Source organism: Trachurus japonicus, chromosome 17 (genome assembly GCF_045865225.1).
Source record: "Trachurus japonicus isolate A0001 chromosome 17, Traja_1.0".
In the NCBI taxonomy this organism is placed as follows: domain Eukaryota; kingdom Metazoa; phylum Chordata; class Actinopteri; order Carangiformes; family Carangidae; genus Trachurus; species Trachurus japonicus.
This window is the reverse complement of record NC_140923.1, coordinates 3,198,986-3,222,059: the sequence shown is the minus strand read 5'-3', so window position 1 is coordinate 3,222,059 and position 23,074 is coordinate 3,198,986. Positions and strand designations below refer to the sequence as shown.

At 42.8% G+C, this 23,074-nt stretch overlaps 2 protein-coding genes across 3 annotated transcripts; both read left to right on the top strand.

The window, feature by feature from the left end:
- The first annotated feature begins 596 nt into the window (after positions 1-596).
- LOC146969751 (tripartite motif-containing protein 16-like) lies at positions 597-8,289 on the top strand. Of its 2 annotated transcripts, XM_085805370.1 has the most exons (3): positions 597-2,076; positions 3,194-3,213; positions 7,845-8,289. In XM_085805370.1, exons 1-3 carry the CDS (start codon positions 620-622, stop codon positions 8,030-8,032), a joined length of 1,665 nt encoding a protein of 554 aa, XP_085661496.1. In that variant the 5' UTR covers positions 597-619; the 3' UTR covers positions 8,033-8,289. The 2 variants fall into 2 exon arrangements, with proteins under 2 accessions (XP_085661496.1, XP_085661495.1); XM_085805369.1 differs by lacking the exon at positions 3,194-3,213 and having other exon boundaries at positions 597-2,048; positions 7,794-8,288.
- A 7,391-nt stretch (positions 8,290-15,680) lies between these two features.
- On the top strand, positions 15,681-22,777 carry LOC146969750 (tripartite motif-containing protein 16-like). The gene is made up of 3 exons (XM_085804527.1): positions 15,681-17,092; positions 20,791-20,852; positions 22,759-22,777. Exons 1-3 carry the CDS (start codon positions 15,719-15,721, stop codon positions 22,775-22,777), a joined length of 1,455 nt encoding a protein of 484 aa, XP_085660653.1. The 5' UTR covers positions 15,681-15,718.
- Positions 22,778-23,074: the final 297 nt, after the last annotated feature.

Sequence of the window (23,074 nt, the reverse complement as noted above, 5' to 3'; positions counted from 1 at the left end):
CTTCCTCTGTGTCACACAGTTGAAAAGAGGAACATAAGAGCATAAGAAGTTTTTATGCTCTTATGTTCCTTAATAAAAGCATAAACTGGTTGTCAAAACCGGTCAAAAACGGTTGTCAAGCCTGTCTGGACAGCAGGGTCTTTAGATCCTTTTTAAAGTTCAGATAGTTGTAACAATGCCAACATAATCTGTCTCCTGCAAACAAATTGAGACATAAAACACTTTGTGCTGTTGTTGAACTTTGTGGTTCACTGAGCCACACCGGATCAGATACCAGGAGGTTTTTTACAACTTCTGACAGATCAATGAACCACAATTATCTAACTTTCTTTCATTTTTAACAAGTCTTCATTGAAAAGAGGTCATAAAGATGAGATCAACAGCTGCTGCTACCTTCTTCCTGCTCTCAAACACAGTGAGCTGCACCCTGTTCATGTGTTTCCTTGTTCCCTCCCCTTAAGATCTACAGTTTGACGATGGGTGGAACCAACATGTGGTGAAGAGGAGGAGCCGACAGGCCCCGTTCACTGCAGAGAGACATGTTGTTGAGATCAGAGCTCAAACTAGTTTCACTTCTGAGCAACAGAAACTCAGACAGTCGTCGTCTGTGAGAGGTGAAATGGCGCAGAAAGGAGTTCATCTGGACCAGGAGACTTTCTCTTGTTCCATCTGTCTGGATCTACTGAAGGATCCAGTGACTATTCCCTGTGGACACAGCTACTGCTTCAACTGTATTAAAACCCACTGGGATGCAGAGGATGGGAAGAAAATCTACAGCTGCCCTCAGTGTAGGAAGAACTTCATACCAAGACCTGACCTGGTGAAAAGCACCATGTTAGCAGCTTTAGTGGAGCAGCTGAAGAAGACTGGACTCCAAGCTGCTCCTGCTGATCACTGCTATGCTGGACCTGAAGATGTGGCCTGTGATTTCTGCACTGGGAGGAAACTCAAAGCTGTCAAGTCCTGTCTGCAATGTCTGGTCTCTTACTGTGAAAAACACCTGCAGCCTCATTATGAATCTCCTTCATTTAAAAACCACAAGCTGGTGGGGCCCTCCAAGAAGCTCCAGGAGAACATCTGCTCTTGTCATAATGAGGTGATGAAGATGTTCTGCCGCACTGATCAGCAGTGTATCTGTTATCTCTGCCCTGTGGATGAACATAAAGGCCACGACACAGTCTCAGCTGCAGCAGAAAGGACTGAGAGGCAGAGAGAGCTGGAGCTGAGTCGACAAAAGATCCAGCAGAGAATCCGGGACACAGAGAAAGATGTGAAGGTGCTTCAACAGGAGGTGGAGGCCATCAATGGCTCTGCTGATAAAGCAGTGGAGGACAGTGAGAAGATCTTCACTCAGCTGATCCGTCTGATGGAGAAAAGAAGCTCTGAGCTGAAGCAGCAGATCAGATCCCAGCAGGAAACTCAAGTGAGTGGAGTCAAAGAGCTACAGAAGAAGCTGGAGCAGGAGATCACTGAGCTGAAGAGGAAAGACGCTGAGCTGAAGCTGCTGTCGCACACAGAGGATCACACCCAGTTTCTACACAACTACCCCTCACTGTCAGCACTCAGTCCATCTACACACTCATCCAGCATCGATATCCGTCCTCTCAGACACTTTGAGGATGTGACAGCAGCTGTGTCACAGCTCAGAGATAAACTACAGGACCTTCTGAGAGACACATGGACAAACATCTCACTGACTGTGACTCAAGTGGATGTTTTACTGTCACCACCAGAGCCCAGGACCAGAGCTGACTTCTTAAGATATTCACAGGAAATCACACTGGATCCAAACACAGCAAACACACGTCTGTTGTTATCTGAGGGAAACAGAAAAGTAACATATATGAGGAAAGATCAGTCTTATTCTAGTCACCCAGACAGATTCACTGCATGGTGTCAGGTCCTGAGTAGAGAGAGTCTGACTGGACGTTGTTACTGGGAGGTGGAGTGGAGAGGAAGAGGAGTTTATGTAGCAGTCGCATACAAGAATATCAGCAGAGCAAGGGATGAAAGTTCATTTGGATACAATGACAAATCCTGGGCGTTAGGTTGTTCCAACAACAGTTTCACATTTAGGTTCAAAAAGACTGACACTCCAGTCTCAGGTCCTTGGTCCTCCAGAGTAGGAGTGTACCTGGATCACAGAGCAGGTATTCTGTCCTTCTACAGCGTCTCTGAAACCATGACTGTCCTCCACAGAGTCCAGACCACATTCACTCAGCCTCTACATGCTGGAATTTGTCTTTATAGTGGAACCACAGTAGAGCTGTGTAAACTAAAATAAACAAAGATCATTGAAGGTGCAGTTGGTTAAAATCTGTATTTTAGTTCATCACATCCTTTAGTCTCCATGTTTGTTGCTAAAAGCTCATTGCTGTTGTGTCTCTGCACTGCACAGAGATCACCTGTCAATCATTAAACATTGTGGGCGGGACTTTGACCTCTTGTCATTTCTTGTTGTGTTGATGTTTGAGTTTGTTGAGGTGGAGCTGGAGCCGTGGAGGAGATCACTGCTCATGATGATGTTTCTTTACCTAAACTCACATTTATCCACATGAAAATAGAAACTTATCTGAGTTCTAAATGTTTGTTGGATGTTTGTGTTGATTATATTTGTGTGTTGTTGTTGTTGTTGTTTGGGCCTCAACATAGAAATGACCAGACCTTCCTTTATCACTGAGCTTTGTTCTCACTGTGGAAACTAAGAAATCTACAATCACATTTACAGTACTGTGTTTGTCAGATCAAATTTTGTTGTTGTTCAGATCCACTCAATAATAAGGTCTATGAGCTTTAATCAAAGTGTAAATATCATGATTATAATCAACCCCATGTTACTGACCTGTTGCTAATTAACCAAGTTAGTTGCAAAATGCTCCTCCAGCTGTTTATTATTTGTACATTTTACTTTCCCAGCCTTTTCTTGCTCCTGTCCCAACTTTACAGAAACAATCAGTGTATGGTGTACTCCAGGTATCAATAGATGAGATCATTACACTACAGAGAATGATGTATGACAGCTAACAGACCCATGTTTGTTTGAGTGAAATGTTTGAATATGGTTAATGTTGTTGAAAATAAACTTTGTGTAACATGTATTTTTGCACTTTGTATGTCACATAATTTTGTATGCATATCTCTTGTCTACGAGCACTCGTTATTATACAGGTCACAAATCACAGCTGATGGAGAGACACAGCAACGGGGGAACAGGCTGATTTCACACCTGTGCACATTGAATGGCTGGAGCATTGTCTAACTAGAAATTGTATTTCCTGAAGGAAATACGTGTGAATGCTGAAAGCAGCTGAACGCCATTGTGCAAGTAGTGATCAACATACAAAGGTATGACAAAGGGAGGAATCGAACACAATTGTCTTAGAGCAGTGGTATAAACAAGAAACATGTTAATACAAACCAAGATAGAAAGAGGTAAAGAGACTAGAAATTGTATTTCCTGAAGGAAATACATATGAATGCTGAAAGCAGTTGCTGAATTAGCAAACGCAATTGACAAATAGGGCAAATAGTGATCAACATGCAAAGGTATGACCAAGGGAGGAATCGAACCCACAAGCTCATGGTCAGTAGACCTTTACTCTGCCACTAGGCCACAGAGAGCACACAGTTGTCTTAGAGCAGTGGTATAAACAAGAAACATGTTAAGCCAAACTAAGATAGTAAGAGGTAAAGAGAAAAGGTGGGGGGCATATATGTATTATCAGGGTTGCTCATGCAAGATCTGAAAATAAGCCAGACCAAGTGGTAGTAGATAAAGTTAGAAGAGGTTAATACACTAACAAGACTGCTCAGGTGAGATTCAAACCCATGACCTTAGGGTTAGCAAGCAGCCACCTTACCACTGGACTATTGCAATACTTGAGTTAATAGGAGGTTGAGACTTTCATGAATGTGAGATTATTCAATGATAGCTGAAGGTCAAGAAGAATAGTATAAACATAAGCAAGAAGTAAAAATAGGGGAGTTCTGTGCAAGGTGTGACTGTTTTGGGTGAATTTAAACAAAGTATAATGCCATTTACAGCAAGTTACAAACTGGAGCTCCATCTGCTTGGCTCTCAAAAAAAATGAACTAGGGTGAATGGGGGCAGAGAGCTCCCTAGCTGTATTTAAAAAATATTTTAAAATATTCTCTAAGTCTCTGTGAATTTTTGATGACATTTTGAGACAGAAGACAAGTATGGCTACAAACTGTTTCCAAAATCATAAGTGTAGAGAATCATTTGTAGCTTTGGTGGCAGTTTAAGAAGAAAAGTTCCAGTTGCTTTTTTGGCTCTCCTGCACTCTAGCGATGATGTCACTCTGGCCAATGCAATACACACTCATTAAAAAGTGTGAAATTGGTCAGAAATGCACATGTGCTTTTAAAGGATTTATCTCAAAAACGGTATAAGATATGAACAAGTTCTACACAGGTTGAATACATTAGAAGTTTGTCTACAGATCAGAATTTGAATGAAGTCTGTAGGTGAAAGTATGTGGAAGCAAATGAGGTTCAAAGAAGGACCAGTAGTTTCAGAGTTTGAGGACTGTTCCAATGTCTTTTCTATGGGACAAAAAAACTGAACTATTTGAATATTTGAAAAAGTATGAATAGTTGAAAAGAGAATGTCCGGGAAAAGCTGAACGTTTTGATATACTGTGGCAACCCAGGTAAGGGGAGAATGCAACAAGATTCACATAAAAAACAGGCTCCAAGACAGATGAGGCAAAATCAAAAAGTCTTTAATAGACAAGTCAAAGGGAGGGAGAAGGGCACAGGGTTAAAGGTAAACTAAGGTTTCTTCCCGGCTGGGGCGTTTGTCCTCAGGTTTCAGTCCTGGGTCTCCAACAAACCAGGCTCCTGGATAGGGCAGAGAGAGGGAGAGAGGAGAGGCATGAGTTACTTGCCACGGGGTCCAAGGGCTACTCAAACAGTCCCACGTCTCTGGCTCCTGGCTGTCTGACGTCTGTTGCCTGTCGTTCCTCCTGGTCGAAGAGCAGCCAGATTGAGTGGGAGAGCAAGGAGTAAATCTTCTCCCCTGATTACCTGATGGGCTGCAGGTGTGTCCAGTGCCAGATTCCCAGTGGCTGCACCACCTCTCCACTGGGTAGAACACACCCCCTGCTACCTCCCCTAACCAGAGCCTGGGGTTTCTCCCCGGTCGGGTTGGGCCTGTGGCTTCTCCTGGCTTGCCACAATACAATTTGTTGAAAGGACTAGTTAATGGACAAAAAAGAGCGGAAGACGTAAGAATAACTAGAAATACGTGTGAATGCTGAAAGCAGCTGAACTCCATTGCTGAATTAGCAAATGCAATTGACAAATAGTGATCAACATTACCAAGGGAGGAATCAAACCCATAAGCTCATGGTCAGTAGACCTTTACTCTCCCACAAGGGCACAGAGAACACACAGTTGTCTTAGAGCAGTGGTATTAACAAGAAGCATGTTAAGACAAACTAAGATAGTAAGAGGTAAAGAGAAAAGGTGGGGGACATATATGCATTACCATGGTGGTTCATGCAAGATCTGAAAATAAGCCAGACCAAGTGGTAGTAGTTACAGTTAAAAGAGGTTGATTCACTAACAAGACTGCTAAGGTGAGATACGAATCCATGACCTTGGGGTTGGCAAGCAGCCACCTTACCACTGGACTATAGCAATACTTCAGGTAAAGGGAGGTTGAGACTTCCATGAATGTGATAATACTTTCAGCATTCACACTAATTAAATCTGAACTCTCCAGGTCTGGTCTCTCTTCCTCTGTGTCACACAGTTGAAAACGGGAACATAAGAGCATAAAAACATAAAAGCATAAACTGGTTGTCATAAAAAAACAAACTAAAAGCCTGTCTGGACAGCAGGGTCTATAGATCCTTTTTAAAGTTCAGATAGTTGTAACAATGCCAACATAATCTGTCTCCTGCAAATAAACTGAGACATAAAACACTTTGTGCTGTTGTTGAACTTTGTGGTGAACAAAGGTTAAACAAACAGGACTGAGTCACACCTGATCAGATACCAAGAGGGTTGTTTTTTTTTTTTTTTTACAACTTCTGACAGACACATGATCTAACCTTCGTTCGTTTTTAACAAGTCTTCATTGAAAAGAGGTCATAAAGTTGAGATCAACAGCTGCTGCTACCTTCTTCCTGCTCTTAAACACAGTGAGCTCCACCCTATTCAGGTGTTTCGTGTTCCCTCCCCTTCAGATCTACAGTTTGAAGATGGGTGGAACCAACATGTGGTGAAGAGGAGGAGCTGACAGGCCCCGTTCACTGCATTGACACATGTTGTTGAGATCAGAGCTCAAACTTGTTAAACTTCTGAGCAACAGAAACTCAGACAGTCGTCGTCGTCGTCGTCGTCTGTGAGAGGTGAAATGGCGCAGAAAAGAGCTCGTCTGGACCAGGAGACCTTCTCTTGTTCCATCTGTCTGGATCTACTGAAGGATCCAGTGGTTGTTCCCTGTGGACACAGCTACTGCTTCAACTGTATTAAAAGCCGCTGGGATGGAGAGGATGGGAAGAAAATCTACAGCTGTCCTCAGTGTAAGAAGGAGTTCATACCAAGACCTGACCTGGTGAAAAACATCATGTTAGCAGATTTAGTGGAGGAGCTGAAGAAGACTGGACTCCAAGCTGCTCCTGCTGATCACTGCTATGCTGGACCTGAAGATGTGGCCTGTGATTTCTGCACTGGGAGAAAACTCAAAGCTGTCAAGTCCTGTCTGCAATGTCTGGTCTCTTATTGTGAAAACCACCTGCAGCCTCATTATGAATCTCCTTCATTTAAAAACCACAAGCTGGTGGAGCCCTCCAAGAAGATCCAGGAGAACATCTGCTGTCATCATAATGAGGTAATGAAGATTTTCTGCCGCACTGATCAGCAGTGTATCTGTCCTTTCTGCCTTCTGGATGAACATAAAGGCCACGACACAGTCTCAGCTGCAGCAGAAAGGACTGAGAGGCAGAGAGAGCTGGAGCAAAAAATCCAGCAGAGAATCCATGACACAGAGAAAGATGTGAAGGTGCTTCAACAGGAGTTGGAGGCCGTCAATGGCTCTGCTGATAAAGCAGTGGAGGACAGTGAGAAGATCTTCACTCAGCTGATCCGTCTGATGGAGAAAAGAAGCTCTGAGCTGAAGCAGCAGATCAGATCCCAGCAGGAAACTCAAGTGAGTGGAGTCAAAGAGCTACAGAAGAAGCTGGAACAGGAGATCACTGAGCTGAAGAGGAAAGACGCTGAGCTGAAGCTGCTGTCACACACAGAGGATCACACCCAGTTTCTACACAACTACCCCTCACTGTCAGCACTCAGTCCATCTACACACTCATCCAGCACCAATATCCGTCCTCTCAGACACTTTGAGGATGTGACAGCAGCTGTGTCACAGCTCAGAGATATACTACAGGACCTTCTGAGAGACACGTGGACAAACATCTCACAGACAGTGACTCAAGTGGATGTTTTACTGTCACCACCAGAGCCCAGGACCAGAGCTGACTTCTTAAGATATTCACAGGAAATCACACTGGATCAAAACACAGCAAACACACGTCTGTTGTTATCTGAGGGAAACATAACATACATGAATCAGGATCAGTCTTATTCTAGTCACCGAGACAGATTCACAAAACATGCTGCTGTCCTGAGTAGAGAGAGTCTGACTGGACGTTGTTACTGGGAGGTGGAGAAGAGCGGAGAAGGAGACGTTTATGTAGCAGTCGCAAACAAGCATATCAGCAGAGAAAGTTGGTTTGGAGACAGTGACAAATCTTGGTCGTTAGTTTGCTCCAACAACAGTTTCACATTTTGGTTCAACAACATCAAGACTCCAGTCTCAGGTCCTCAGTCCTCCAGAGTAGGAGTGTACCTGGATCACAGAGCAGGTATTCTGTCCTTCTACAGCGTCTCTGAAACCATGACTCTCCTCCACAGAGTCCAGACCACATTCACTCAGCCTCTACATGCTGGAGTTCGGCTTTCCCAATTTGGAGACAGAGCAGAGTTGTGTAAACTCAAATAGACAAAGATCATTGAAGCAGCAGTTGGTTAAAATCTGTATTTTAGTTCATCACTTTCTTTAGTCTCCATGTTTGTTGCTAAAAGCTCATTGCTGTTGTGTCTCTGCACTGCACAGCGATCACCTGTCAATCAAACATTGTGGGCGGGACTTTGACCTCTTGTCATTTCTTGTTGTGTTGATGTTTTAGTTTGTTGAGGTGGAGCTGGAGCTGTGGAGGAGATCACTGCTCATGATGATGTTTCTTTACCCAAACTCACATTTCTCCACATAGAAACAGAAACTTCTCTGAGCTCTAAATGTTTGTTGGATATTTGTGTTGATTTGTTTGTGTGTTGTTGTTTGGGCCTTAACAGAGAAATCACCAGACCTCTTCCTTCATCACTGAGGTTCATTCTGGACACAAAGTAATCTAGAATCATATTTGCATTGATGTGTTTGTCAGATCAAATGTTATTGTTGTTCAGATCCACTCACTGATAAGGTCTATGAGCTTTTATTAAAGTGTAAATATCATGATTATAACCATAGCCTACCCATGTTACTGACCTGTTGCTAATTAACCAAGTTGGTTAATTAGCTGATGATCAGTTACACAGTGTATCCATGAGATGTTTCTTTTGTGATTAATCATTAAAAGGTGCTGTAAAAATGAAGTGTATTATTATGACTGGTTTGTTACTCTAACTGAAACAAGTAAGTAAGTAAACTTTATTTATATAGTACTTTTCGCAGAAGGGGTTCACAAAGTGTTTCAGAGTAAAATCAGCAGAAAACATAGTATAAAACAAAGACACACAGTTGAAAACAGGTACATAAGAGCATAAATACATAAAAGCATAAACAGGTTGTCATAAAAATGCCCTAAAACCGGGAACAGCAGAGTCTAGATCCTTTTTAAAGTTCACATAGTTGTAATAATGCCAACATGTTCTGTCTCCTGCAAATAAACTGAGACATAAAACACTTTGTGCTGTTGTTGAACTTTCTGTTGTACAATGGTTGAACAAACAGGACTGTCTGAGTCACACCTGATCAGATACCAGGAGGTTTTTTACAACTTCAGACAGACACATGACAACAACTTTTCATTTCATAAAGTTGAGATCAAGAGCTGCTGCTCATCGCACTGGGACATGTTAAACCTGATCCATCAACTAGGGCACAATGCAGCTGTGTGTCCAATTAAAAAGCCTAAAGAGGCCAATGTGTGCTATGTTCATGGACATGGACAGCTCACAATTCAAATTTCTAGGCCTAAATCCCGATATACTACCCCAGTTCTTGTCAATGGGCAATTGGCTGAAGCATTGTTAGATACAGGTAGTTCCCAGACACTGGTGAAAGCTAAGTTGGTAGACAATGAGACTTTGGACTTCGGGAACCTAGTGGGTTTGGGATGTGTGCATGGAGATGAATGATTGTATCCTACTGCTAATGTGAATGTTGTGATAGAGGGTCAAGCATATATGATGAAGGTGGGAGTAGTGGACCAACTGTCACATGATGTCCTTCTGGGGAATGATTTACCAGTTCTAACTAACCTTGCTCAGGCTGTATCCAAGTCATGTGCTGTGGTTACTAGGTCTCAGACCAAAGGCTTGCAACCCCTTCCTAACCTCCATTCAGACCTTTTTGAAGGGGGTACCAAGGTTAGGAAGGGTAAAAAGCCACTGGGACAAGCATGTGGGTAAGGCCAGAGTGCAGGATCCAGTTCCAGTTGTTCCAGATCCTGAGACCACTTTGCTGGACCCACAGTGGCAAGTCCCTGACAACTTTAAGGAGCTGCAGAGATCAGATCCTTTGCTTCAACCTCTGTTTGCCAAGGTATGTGAGATAGATGGTGTACCAGTTAAACAAGCTACTCTTATTGGTGACATCCTCAAAGATAACCTTTTGTACATTGCAGACACTGAGGTTCCCAGATTGGTTGTTCCTAAATCTTTGCATCAGCTAATCTTACATTTGGGACACCACATTCCATGGGCAGAACATCTGGGACAACAGAAAAGCTATGATAGAATCAGCCAGAGGTTCTATTGGCCTAGACTCTATCAGGATGTTGAGGAGTACTGTAGAACATGTACAGAGTGTCAACAAGTAGCACCAGTTCGCAAATCAGATCGAGGCCACAGTATAAAACAAAGACACGCAGCTGAAAACAGGTACATAAAAGCACAAAAACATAAAAGTATAAACAGGTTGTCATAAAAAGCCTAAAGCCCGGAACAGCAGAGTCTAGATCCTTTTTAAAGTTCAGATAGTTGTAACAATGCCAACATGTTCTGTCTCCTGCAAATAAACTGAGACATAAAACACTTTGTGCTGTTGTTGAACTTTCTGTTGAACAAAGGTTGAACAGAAAGTGCTGATCACTGCTATGCTGGACCTGGAGATGTGGCCTGTGATGTCTGCACTGGGAGAAAACTCAAAACTGTCAAATCCTGTTTGACGTGTTCAGCCTCCTACTGGCCCTCATTTATCAAACTTGCGTACACCAGAAAAATGGGTGTACACCAAATTCACCGCAAGGATCGCCATTTATCAATCTGAACGTGAGTGTACGGTTCGCACAAATCCCACGCCAGCTCTGACCAGGTGTACGCACATTTGGAACCAGCGTAGAACATGCAGGAACGAGTGCTGCTGTGTCAAAAAGATTATTAAACCATAGTCTAATAACGCAGCGATGTGGACCACATGTTGTTGTTGTTTATATTGATAAAAAGATAAAAAGTAGCCAAAAATAGAGAAACGCTACAACCAAGTCCGTGTTGAAAATTCAACTCGACTTTTATTTTGAGCAACTGAGATGAATTAAAAACCACGACGTGACAGATGCTCGTTAATCAGCTGTGTAAACAGAAACAGTCAATGACAGACAGACCTGTTATTGTAGATCACACACACAAACTTCCAACATCTGCAGCACCAGAGCATGACCGGGCGGCTCCTCAGTCTCTCTCTCTGCCCGGACACCGGAGCCCCGGTTGGGGGGCGGCTCCGCTACCTGTCCAGGTGCATCTCCGCGGCGGAGTGTTTTTTTTTCTTTTCCCGTCACCGGGACCTGTCAGCGGGACATCGGGCCGGTGTTTCACATCCCTCCATCAGCCGAACCATGCCAGCGGTGCTGATGGTCATAAAGTCGCGTTCGCAGCAGTAATATGCCTATATGATGAGGCATATTAGGGCCGTGATTCTCCTCAGTCACTTGTGTTTAGTAAACTGCAGGAGCATTTCATGAGATCGCTGGCTTTCCTGACGTGGTCGGTGACACGTGCGTCTGCAGCCTCCATCCACCAGGATGACGCTTATCAATCACAAAATAGGCTATATCAATCTATCAATGTCCAGATATTTAATGTTGCCGCCCTCTCCCTGTTCAACGCGGTAATGCCAGTAAAGTCCGTCTTCTTGGCCGTCTTCCGTGTCTGCATGTCGTAAAAGTGGCAGGGCGACGCCTCTAAAGCAGGAATATATCGGGGCGTGACATTTAAATTACGCTCGTTTTCAGCCGCCGGATTTATCACCACCACGCCGGTTCTACTCCGAAATCAGCAGCGTACACACTTTTAGTAAATCACACGTGACACTTGGCCTACACTGATATTTACACCAGAATCTACACCAGATCCTGCGCAAGTTTGATAAATGAGGGCCACTGTGAGAAACACCTGCAGCCTCACTATGAAGCAGCTCCATTAAAGAAACACAAGCTGGTGGGGCCCTCCAAGAAGCTTCAGGAGAACATCTGCTCTTGTCATAATGAGGTGATGAAGATGTTCTGCCGCACTGATCAGCAGTGTATCTCTGCCCTGTCGATGAACATAAAGGCCACGACACAGTGAAAACCATGAAACCATGACTCTCCTCCACAGAGTCCAGACCACATTCACTCAGCCTCTACATGCTGGAGTTTTACTTTACCGGTTTGGAGACACAGCAGAGTTTTGTAAACTCAAATAGACAAAGATCATTGAAAGTGCTGTATTTTAGTTCATCACATCCTTTAGTCTCCATGTTTGTTGCTAAAAGCTCATTGCTGTTGTGTTTCTGCACTGCACAGCGATCACCTGTCAATCAAACATTGTGGGCGGGACTTTGACCTCTTGTTGTCATTTCTTGTTGTGTTGATGTTTGAGTTTGTTGAGGTGGAGCTGGAGCCATGGAGGAGATCACTGCTCATGATGATGTTTCTTTACCTAAACTCACATTTCTCCACATGAAAATAGAAACTTCTCTGAGCTCTAAATGTTTGTTGGATATTTGTCTTGATTATATTTGTGTGTTGTTGTTGTTTGGGCCTTAACATAGAAATTACCAGACCTTCCTTTATCACTGAGCTTTGTTCTCACTGTGGAAACTAAGAAATCTACAATCACATTTACAGTACTGTGTTTGTCAGATCAAATTTTGTTGTTGTGTTCAGATCCACTCAATAATAAGGTCTATAAGCTTTAACCAAAGTGTAAATACTGTAATTGTAATCAATCCCATGTTACTGACCTGTTGCTAATTAACATGTTAGTTGCAAAATGCTCCTCCAGCTGTTTATTATTTGTACCATTTACTTCCCCAGCCTTTTCTTGCTCCTGTCCCAACTTTACAGAAACAATCAGTGTATGGTGTACTCCAGGTATCAATAGATGAGATCATTACAATACAGAGAATGATGTATGACAGCTAACAGACCCATGTTTGTATTCTATGAGTGAAATGCTTGAATATGTGGTTAATGTTGTTGAAAATAAACAAACTTTGTGTTATATGTATTTTTGCACTTTGTATGCATATCTCTTGTCTACAGGCACTAGTTATTACACAGGTCATAAATCACAGCTGAAGGAGAGACACAGCCATGGGGGAACAGGCTGATTTCACACCAGTGCACGTTGAATGGCTGGAGTATTGTCTAACTAGAAAATATATTTCCTGAAGGAAATACATGTGAATGCTGAAAGCAGCTGAACACCATTGCTGAATTGGCAAATATGTAGTGCAAGTGATCAACATGAAAAGGTATGACCAAGGGAGGAATCGAACGCACGACATGCGGGCAAGACGGGCCGGTGGTGCCACTAGGTCACAGAGAGCACACAGTTGTCATACAGCAGTGGTATAAACAAGAAACATGTTAAGACAAACCAAGATAGAAAGAGGTAAAGAGAAAAGGTGGGGGGCATATATGTATTATCAGGGTTGCTCATGCAAGATGAGAAAATAAGCCAGACCAAGTGGTAGTAGTTACAGTTAGAAGAGGTTGATATACTAACAAGACTTGAATACATTATAAGTTTGTCTACAGATCAGAATTTGAATGAAGTCTGTAGGTGAAAGTATGTGGAAGCAAATGAGGTTCAAAGAAGGACCAGTAGTTTCAGAGTTTGAGGACTGTTCAAATGTATTTTCTATGGGACAAAATAATCTGAACTATTTGAATATTTGAAAAGTATGAATAGTTGAAAAGAGAAAAGTCATAGCAATAATGTCCGGGAAAAGCTGAACGTTTTGATATATGAATTGTTGAAAGGTTCAGGTAGCTCTGAACCATTTTATAGCTACGCTGCTATAGGCTTAGACTGCTGGGGACACATCTGGTTACACAGAGCCCTCTCATTTCCCCTCCTCTCCTCTCCTCTCCTCTCCTCTCCTCTCCTCTCCTCTCCTCTCCTCTCCTTTCCTCTCCTCTCCCCTCTTCTCCTCTCCTCTCCTCTCCTCTCCTCTCCTCTCCTCTCCTCTCCTCCTCTCTCCTCTCCTCCCCTCTCCTCTCCTCTCCTCTCCTCCTCTCTCCTCTCCTCTCCTTCCCTCTCCTCTCCTCTCCTCTCCTCAGTATATTTTTGAACTGTCATTTTCTGCTGCACTTCGTAGTTTGGCCTTGGTGTCTCGCACTCTCTCTGTGTTTCCGCAGATCCACCGGAACTCCATCTCTCTGAACCAGCCGCCGCCTGCATCGCCCCCTCCCACCCCTTCCCCTGCTGTTAGACCGGCCTCCCCTCCCTTCCCATGGACCAGTCTGCCACCCAGCCCTCCCATTGAGCTGGCCAGCCCCCCCCCCCCCCTCAGCAGAGACTGCCTTCATCAACTCCTGCTAGCATTTCCATATTTCGCACATTCTGTGACAAACTGTAAACTGTTTTCTTGTCTGTAACAACATCTATTGCACGTCTGTCTGTCCCGGGTGAGGGATCCCTCCTCTGTTGCTCACCCTGAGGTTTCTCCGATTTTTCCCTGTTAAAAGGGTTTTCCATGGAGTTTTTCCTCAGTCGATGTGAGGGTCTAAGGACAGAGGATGTTGTTACGATGCCATGTAAAGCCCTTTGAGACAAACTGTTTGTAAAAACGGGCTATACAAATAAAATTGCCTTGCCTTGCCTTGAAAGGACTAGTTAATGGACAAAAAAGAGCGGAAGACGTAAGAATAACTAGAAATACGTGTGAATGCTGAAAGCAGCTGAACGCCCTTGCAGAATTAGCAAATGCAATTGACAATAGTGATCAACATGCAAAGGTATGAGCAAGGGAGGAATCGAACCCATGAGCTCATGGTCAGTAGACCTTTACTGTGTCACTAGGGCACAGAGAGCACACAGTTGTCTTAGAGCAGTGGTATAAACAAGAATCATGTTAAGACAAACCAAGATAGAAAGAGGTAAAGAGAAAAGGTGGGGGGGGGGGCATGTATGCATTCTGAAGGTTGCTCATGCAAGATCTGAAAATAAGCCAGACCAAGTGATAGTAGTTACAGTTAGAAGAGGTTGATTCACTAACAAGACTGCTCAGGTGAGATACGAATCCATGACCTTGGGGTTGGCAAGCAGCCACCTTACCACTGGACTATAGCAATACTTCAGGGAGGTTGAGACTTTCATCAATGTGATAATGCTTTCAGCATTCACACTAATTATATCTGAATTCTCCAGGTCTCGTCTCTCCTCTGTGTCTCTAACCCTCCTCTCCTCCATGTGCATTTGTTTTCAACAAAGCTGATGAGAAATCAATCCATGTAGCGGTGGATAACGTTATTTATCATCTACCATGTTACCATGTGTATATTTGTGTAGTGAGAAAACTAATTTGAAACTATTCAGGAAACTGATGACCAGTTACCCATGTATCCATGAGATGTTTCTTGCAAAGGGTGATGTGATAAATCATTAAGGGGTGCTGTAAAAAATAAAGTGTGTTATTATGCCTATTTTAATACTATAATTGAAACACGTTCAGATAGTTGTAACAATGCCAACATGTTCTGTCTCCTGCAAGTAAACTGAGACATAAAACACTTAGTTCTGTTGTTGAACTTTGTGTCGGACAAAGGTTGAACAAACAGGACTGAGTCACACCTGATCAGATACCAGGAGGTTTTTTTTACAACTTCTGACAGACACATGATCTAACTTGTAAGTTTTAAACACGTCTTCATTGAAAAGAGGTCATAACAGTCAACAGCTGCTCACACTGAAAAAAAAATTGCCATCAAACACAGTGACCTCCACTCTGTTCAGGTGTTTCCTTGTTCCCTCCCCTTCAGATCTACAGTTTGAAGATGGGTGGAACCAACATGTGGTGAAGAGGAGGAGCTGACAGGCCCCGTTCACTGCAGAGACACATGTTGTTGAGATCAGAGTTCAAACTAGTTTAACTTCTGAGCAACAGAAACTCAGACAGTCGTCGTCTGTGAGAGGTGAAATGGCGCAGAAAGGAGTTCATCTGGACCAGGAGACTTTCTCTTGTTCCATCTGTCTGGATCTACTGAAGGATCCAGTGACTATTCCCTGTGGACACAGCTACTGCTTCAACTGTATTAAAACCCACTGGGATGGAGAGGATGGGAAGAAAATCTACAGCTGTCCTCAGTGTAGGAAGAATTTAATACCAAGACCTGTCCTGATGAAAAACACCATGTTAGCAGCTTTAGTGGAGGAGCTGAAGAAGACTGGACTCCAAGCTGCTCCTGCTGATCACTGCTATGTTGGACCTGGAGATGTGGCCTGTGATGTCTGCACTGGGAGAAAACTCAAAGCTGTCAAGTCCTGTTTGACATGTTCAGCCTCCTACTGTGAGAAACACCTGCAGCCTCACTATGAATCTCCTTCATTTAAAAACCACAAGCTGGTGGAGCCCTCCAAGAAGCTCCAGGAGAACATCTGCTCTCGTCATAATGAGGTGCTGAAGATTTTCTGCCGCACTGATAAGAAGTCTATTTGTCTTGTCTGCCTTCTGGATGAACATAAAGGCCACGACACAGTCTCAGCTGCAGCAGAAAGGACTGAGAGGCAGAGAGAGCTGGAGCTGAGTCGACAGAAAATCCAGCAGAGAATCCAGGACAGAGAGAAAGATGTGAAGGTGCTTCAACAGGAGGTGGAGGCCATCAATGGCTCTGCTGATAAAGCAGTGGAGGACAGTGAGAAGATCTTCACTCAGCTGATCCGTCTGATGGAGAAAAGAAGCTCTGAGCTGAAGCAGCAGATCAGATCCCAGCAGGAAACTCAAGTGAGTGGAGTCAAAGAGCTTCAGAAGAAGCTGGAGCAGGAGATCACTGAGCTGAAGAGGAAAGACGCTGAGCTGAAGCTGCTGTCACACACAGAGGATCACACCCAGTTTCTACACAACTACCCCTCACTGTCAGCACTCAGTCCATCTACACACTCATCCAGCATCAATATCCGTCCTCTCAGACACTTTGAGGATGTGACAGCAGCTGTGTCACAGCTCAGAGACAAACTACAGGACCTTCTGAGAGACACATGGACAAACATCTCACTGACAGAGACTCAAGTGGATGATTTACTGTCACCACCAGAGCCCAGGACCAGAGCTGACTTCTTAAGATATTCACAGGAAATCACACTGGATCCAAACACAGCACACAGATACCTGTTATTATTTGAGGGAAACAGGAAAGTAACACGAGGTGAAGATCAACCTTATTCTCGTCACCCAGACAGATTCACTAAATATCCTCAGGTCCTGAGTAGAGAGAGTCTGACTGGACGTTGTTACTGGGAGGTGGAAAAGAGAGGAAGAATTCTTGCAGCAGTCGCATACAAGAATATCAGTAGAGTAGGGGGAGAAAGTTTTTTTGGACTCAATGACAGATCTTGGACGTTAGTTTGTGACAACAACAGTTTCTCATTTTGGTTCAACAACATCGAGACTCCAGTCTCAGGTCCTCCGTCCTCCAGAGTAGGAGTGTACCTGGATCACAGAGCAGGTATTCTGTCCTACTACAGCGTCTCTGAAACGATGACTCTCCTCCACAGAGTCCAGACCACATTCACTCAGTCTCTACATGCTGGAATTTGTCTTTATTACAGAGGCACAGCAGAGTTTTGTAAACTCAAATAGACGAAGATCATTGAAGGTGCAGTTGAAGTTAAAATCTGTATTTTAGTTCATCACTTTCTTTAGTCTCCATGTTTGTTGCTAAAAGCTAATTGCTGTTGTGTCTCTGCACTGCACAGCGATCACCTGTCAATCAAACATTATGAGTGGGACTTTGACCTCTTGTCATTTCTTGTTGTGTTGATGTTTGAGTTTGTTGAGGTGGAGCTGGAGCCATGGGGGAGATCACTGCTCATGATGATGTTTCTTTACCTAAACTCACGTTTCTCCACATGAAAATAGAAACTTCTCTGAGTTCTAAATGTTTGTTGGATGTTTGTGTTGATTATATGTGTGTGTTGTTGTTTGGGCCTCATCAGAGCAATTACCAGACCTTCCTTTATCACTGAGGCTCGTTTTGGAAACAAAGTAATCTAGAATCATATTTACATTGACGTGTTTGTCAGATCAAATGTTGTTGCTGTTCAGATCCACTCAATAATAAGGTCTATAAACTTTAATCAAAGTGTAAATACTGTAATTGTAATCAATCCCATGTTACTGACCTGTTGCTAATTAACCAAGTTAGTCGCAAAATGCTCCTCCAGCTGTTTATTATTTGTACCATTTACTTCCCCAGCCTTTTCTTGCTCCTGTCCCAACTTTACAGAAACAATCAGTGTATGGTTTACTCCAGGTATCAATAGATGAGATCATTACACTACAGAGAATGATGTATGACAGCTAACAGACCCATGTTTGTATTCTATGAGTGAAATGCTTGAATATGTGGTTAATGTTGTTGAAAATAAACTTTGTGTAACATGTATTTTCGCACTTTGTATGTCACATAATTTTGTATGCATATCTCTTGTCTACAGGCACTAGTTATTATACAGGTCATAAATCACAGCTGATGGAGAGACACAGCCACAGGGGAATGGACTGATTTCACACCTCTGCACATTGAATGGGTGGAGCATTGTCTAACTAGAAATTGTATTTCCTGAAGGAAATACATGTAAATGCTGAAAGCAGCTGAACGCCATTGTGCAAGTAGTGATCAACATACAAAGGTATGACAAAGGGAGGAATTGAACACAATTGTCTTAGAGCAGTGGTACAAACAAGAAACATGTTAATACAAACCAAGATAGAAAGAGGTAAAGAGACAAAAGTGTGAAATTGGTCAGAAATGCACATGTGCTTTTAAAGGATTTATCTCAAAAACTGTACAAAATATGAAAAAGTTGTACACAGGTTGAATACATTAGAAGTTTGTCTACAGATCAGAATTTGAATGAAGTCTGTAGGTGAAAGTATGTGGAAGCAAATGAGGTTCAAAGAAGGACCAGTAGTTTCAGAGTTTGAGGACTGTTCCAATGTATTTTCTATGGGACAAAATAATCTGAACTATTTGAATATTTGAAAAAGTATGAATAGTTGAAAAGAGAAAAGTCATAGCAATAATGTCCGGGAAAAGTTGAACATTTGATATATGAATTGTTGAAAGGACTAGTTAATGGACAAAAAAGAGCGGAAGACATAAGAATAACTAGAAATACATGTAAATGCTGAAAGCAGCTGAACGCCATTGTGCAAGTAGTGATCAACATACAAAGGTATGACAAAGGGAGGAATCGAACACAATTGTCTTAGAGCAGTGGTATAAACAAGAAACATGTTAAGACAAACCAAGATAGAAATAGGTGAAGAGACTAGAAATTGTATTTCCTGAAGGAAATACGTGTGAATGCTGAAAGCAGTTGCTGAATTAGCAAACGCAATTGACAAATAGTCAGTAGACCTTTACTCTCCTACTAGGCCACATAGAGCAAACAGTTGCCTTAGAGCAGTGGTATAAACAAGAAACATGTTAAGACAAACCAAGATAGAAAGAGGTCAAGAGAAAAGGTGGGGGGCATATATGTATTATCAGGGTTGCTCATGCAAGATCTGAAAATAAGCCAGACTAACAGTTAGAAGAGGTTGATACACTGACAAGACTGCTCCCATGAGATTCGAACCCATGACCTTGGAGTTAGCAAGCAGCCACCTTACCACTGGACTATTGCAATACTTGAGTTAATGGGAGGTTGAGACTTTCATGAATGTGAGATTATTCAATGATAGCTGAAAGTTAAGCAGAATAGTATAGGATGCAAATTATCGAGTAATTCATTAATCGATAGTTGATAGACCTTATCGATCGATGATCGATTAATTGATAAGCTGCGATTTTCCTGAGAACCTAAATTTAAGGGGAAAATTCCTTATGGACTTTACACTAGTATTTGTTAATTTATTTTAAGAGCACAGCACAATGAAAATGTTTAAGTAGCACGTTATTTGGGACAGAGAGCTCTGAGGTTGAAGTCCTATCATAATGAGATGAGATGAGGTGAGAGAGCTGCGTTTCCATTACAGATTTTCGCAAAATAAAAGCGATATTTCTGAAACTTCGAAAAAGTGCAATTGCCATTTGCGGGTGTTTCCATTGAAAGGTATTTTGCGAATGAGCCGTAATGCGTCTTGCGTTTCTATGGTGACGGCACAGCAATCTCAGCTGCCGACAGCTGTTGCTGTTATTGTTATTAACAAAGACGAAAACAGCGCTTGATTGCTGAAAGGCAAAGCCCGTGTGGCGCTGCAGCGGCCACAAATAAGGACACACTCACACGGGCCAGTTGTTCCGTACCGTGCTGAAGCCCGAATCCCCCCCCCCCCCCCCCCCCTGTCCCCCGCTGGCCCGCACTCACACCACCTCCAACCCAAGCTGCTCAAGCACGGCTGCCTCCGTTGATATAGAGGGATTATTTGTTTACCAACACAGCGGATGTGCGCTTTAACCTGACTGCAGAAAGAACGGAGCCTTTTAACACCAGCGGTGATGAGGCGCTGTCGCGCTGACAACAATATTGTGTCCACACACCCGTACTGGTTTATGTGACTTAAGGTGACATGTCGGCGCAGGAGGGAGTGGGAGCCTGGATGCGAGCCAGTCTCCTTCAACCATGCAGGGAAAAGGGGAATGATGGGAAAGGGTTTTCTAATTTATTGAGAAACAATGCCCAGGTCAGCAATGCATGACAATAAACATGTGGTTCATTTGTCCCCTTAAGTTACATAAACCAACACAGCTTGGACACACGCGCTGTTCTCCGCGGCACCGCAACGAGCGCTTTTTTTTTCTTTTCTTTTCTTTTTTTTAAATTAAGCTCCGGTAGCGACCGGCTAAACTACGGTAGGATACTGTAAACCAGCGCGGATCCGGTGTGTTTATCAAAGCTTGTCCGCCGTGCTGAGGCACCGGGTCGGTTTGAGCTGCGTTCAGGCTGCATTACAACTCCTCAGGCAGCTCCGTGTCGGCGGCTTTTTGACTCGTTACTCACCGGTCGTCTGTGTGTTAGCGATGGTACAGCCTGAGTCCCGTATAGCTACAACAGGTAACAGTGTTGTCTCTTTTCACCTCCTCTCCCTCTCTCCCTTGTGTGCTGCAGTGCGCAGCGCTGCACACGTTTACACAGAGATCTGCTACATTATGTCGGCTTTGCTTGTTTACATTTCACAGTAAAACTCCCATTGAAAAGGAACGATTAATTGCAAGTAATTTAATTTAATCGATTAAATTCTTATCGACAATTAATCGATAGTCGATTAATTGTTTGCATCCCTAATAAGCAAGAAGTAGAAGTACGGGAGTTCTGTGCAAGGTGTGACTGTTTTTAGTGAATTTAAACAAAGTATAATGCCATTTACAGCAAGTTACAAACTGGAGCTCCATCTACTCTGCTCTGAAAAAAAAATGAACGAGGGTGAATGGGAGCAGAGAGCTCCCTAGCTGCATTTAAAAAAAATATTTAAAGATATTCTCTAAGTCTGTGTGCATTTTTGACAACATTTTGAGACAGAAGACAAGTGTGGCTACAAACTGTTTCCAAAATCATAAGTGTAGAGTGTCATTTGTAGCTTTGGTTGCAGTCTAAGAAGAAAAGTTCCAGTCGCTTTTTTGGCTCTCCTCCACTCTAACAATGATGTCACTCACTCTGGCTAATGCAATACACACTCATTGAGAAGTGTGACATTGGTCAGAAATGCACATGTGCTTTTAAAGGATTTATTTAAAAAACGGTACAAGATATGAACAAGTTGTACACAGGTTGAATACATTAGAAGTTTTTGTACAGATCAGAATTTGAATGAAGCCTGTAGGTGAAAGTATGTGGAAGCAGATGAGGTTCAAAGAAGGACCAGTAGTTTCAGAGTTTGAGGACTGTTTTCTATGGGACAAAAAAAATCTGAACTATTTGAATATTTGAAAAAGTATGAATAGTTGAAAAGAGAAAAGTCATAGCAATAATGTATGGAAAAAGCTGAACGTTTTGATATATGAATTGTTGAAAGGACAAGTTAAAAAAAGAGCGGAAGACGTAAGAATAACTAGAAATACGTGTGAATGCTGAAAGCAGCTGAACGCCATTGCTGAATTAGCAAATAGTGCAAGTAGTAATCAACATGCAAGGGTATGACCAAGGGAGGAATCGAACCCACAAACTCATGGTCAGTAGACCTTTACTCTGCCACTAGGCCACAGAGAGCACACAGTTGTCTTAGAGCAGTGGTATAAACAAGAAACATGTTTAGTTAAGACAAACCAAGATAGAAAGAGGTAAAGAGAAAAGGTGGGGGGCATATATGCATTACCAAGGTTGCTCATGCAAGATCAGAAAATAAGCCAGACCAAGTGGTAGTAGTTACAGTTAGAAGAGGTTGATTCACTAACAAGACTGCTCAGGTGAGATACGAATCCATGACCTTGGGGTTGGCAAGCAGCCACCTTACCACTGGATTATAGCAATACTTCAGGTGAAGGGAGGTTGAGACTTTCATGAATGTGATAATGCTTTCAGCATTCACACTAATTAATCTAAACTCTCCAGGTCTGGTGTCTCCTCCTCTGTGTCTCTAATCTTCCTCACCTCCATGTGCATTTGTTTCCAACAAAGCCGGTGAGAAATCAATCCATGGAGCGGTGGATTACGTTATTTATCATCTACCATGTTATCATGTGTATATTTGTGTAGTTGTATCTGTCATAAACAAGAGATTACGGGTTACGGGGCGCGTTACGTTTGCGTGGCGGTGTTGCAGAGACGACAGTTAGATTACTGTTTATATTATTAATATTAAAAAAAGATAAACTCAGATGTCACATGTATTCGATTATGAGAAAACTGATCAACTATTCTGGAAACTGATGGAAAAAAAGCCTGTTGGGACAGCAGGGTCTTTAGATCCTTTTTAAAGTTCAGATAGTTGTGACAATGCCAACATAATCTGTCTCCTGCAAACAAACTGAGACATGAAACACTTTGTTCTGTTGTTGAACTTTGTGTCGGACAAAGGTTGAACAAACAGGACTGAGTCACACCTGATCAGATACCAGGAGGTTTTTTTTTTTTTTTTTTTTTTACAACTTCTGACAGACACATGATGAATGATCTAACTTTCTTTTGTTTTTAACAAGTCTTCATTGAAAAGAGGAAAAGTTGAGATACAGCTGCTCCTCACACTGGAACATGTTAAACCTGATCCCCTCCCCCTTCTTCCTGCTCTTAAACACAATGAGCTGCACCCTGTTCAGGTGTTTCCGTGTTCCCTCCCCTTCAGATCTACAGTTTGAAGATGGGTGGAACCAACATGTGGTGAAGAGGAGGAGCT

Bases quoted from the DNA above. Each gene is read 5' to 3' on its own strand.
- LOC146969751 (XM_085805369.1), top strand. From the start codon at position 620: ATGGCGCAGAAAGGAGTTCATCTGGACCAGGAGACTTTCTCTTGTTCC. The intron at 2,049-7,793 runs GTTGTTCCAACA...CTTGGTCGTTAG, and splicing joins TGACAAATCCTGGGCGTTAG to TTTGCTCCAACAACAGTTTC.
- LOC146969750 (XM_085804527.1), top strand. From the start codon at position 15,719: ATGGCGCAGAAAGGAGTTCATCTGGACCAGGAGACTTTCTCTTGTTCC. The intron at 17,093-20,790 runs GTAGGGGGAGAA...AGTCCCGTATAG, and splicing joins CATACAAGAATATCAGTAGA to CTACAACAGGTAACAGTGTT.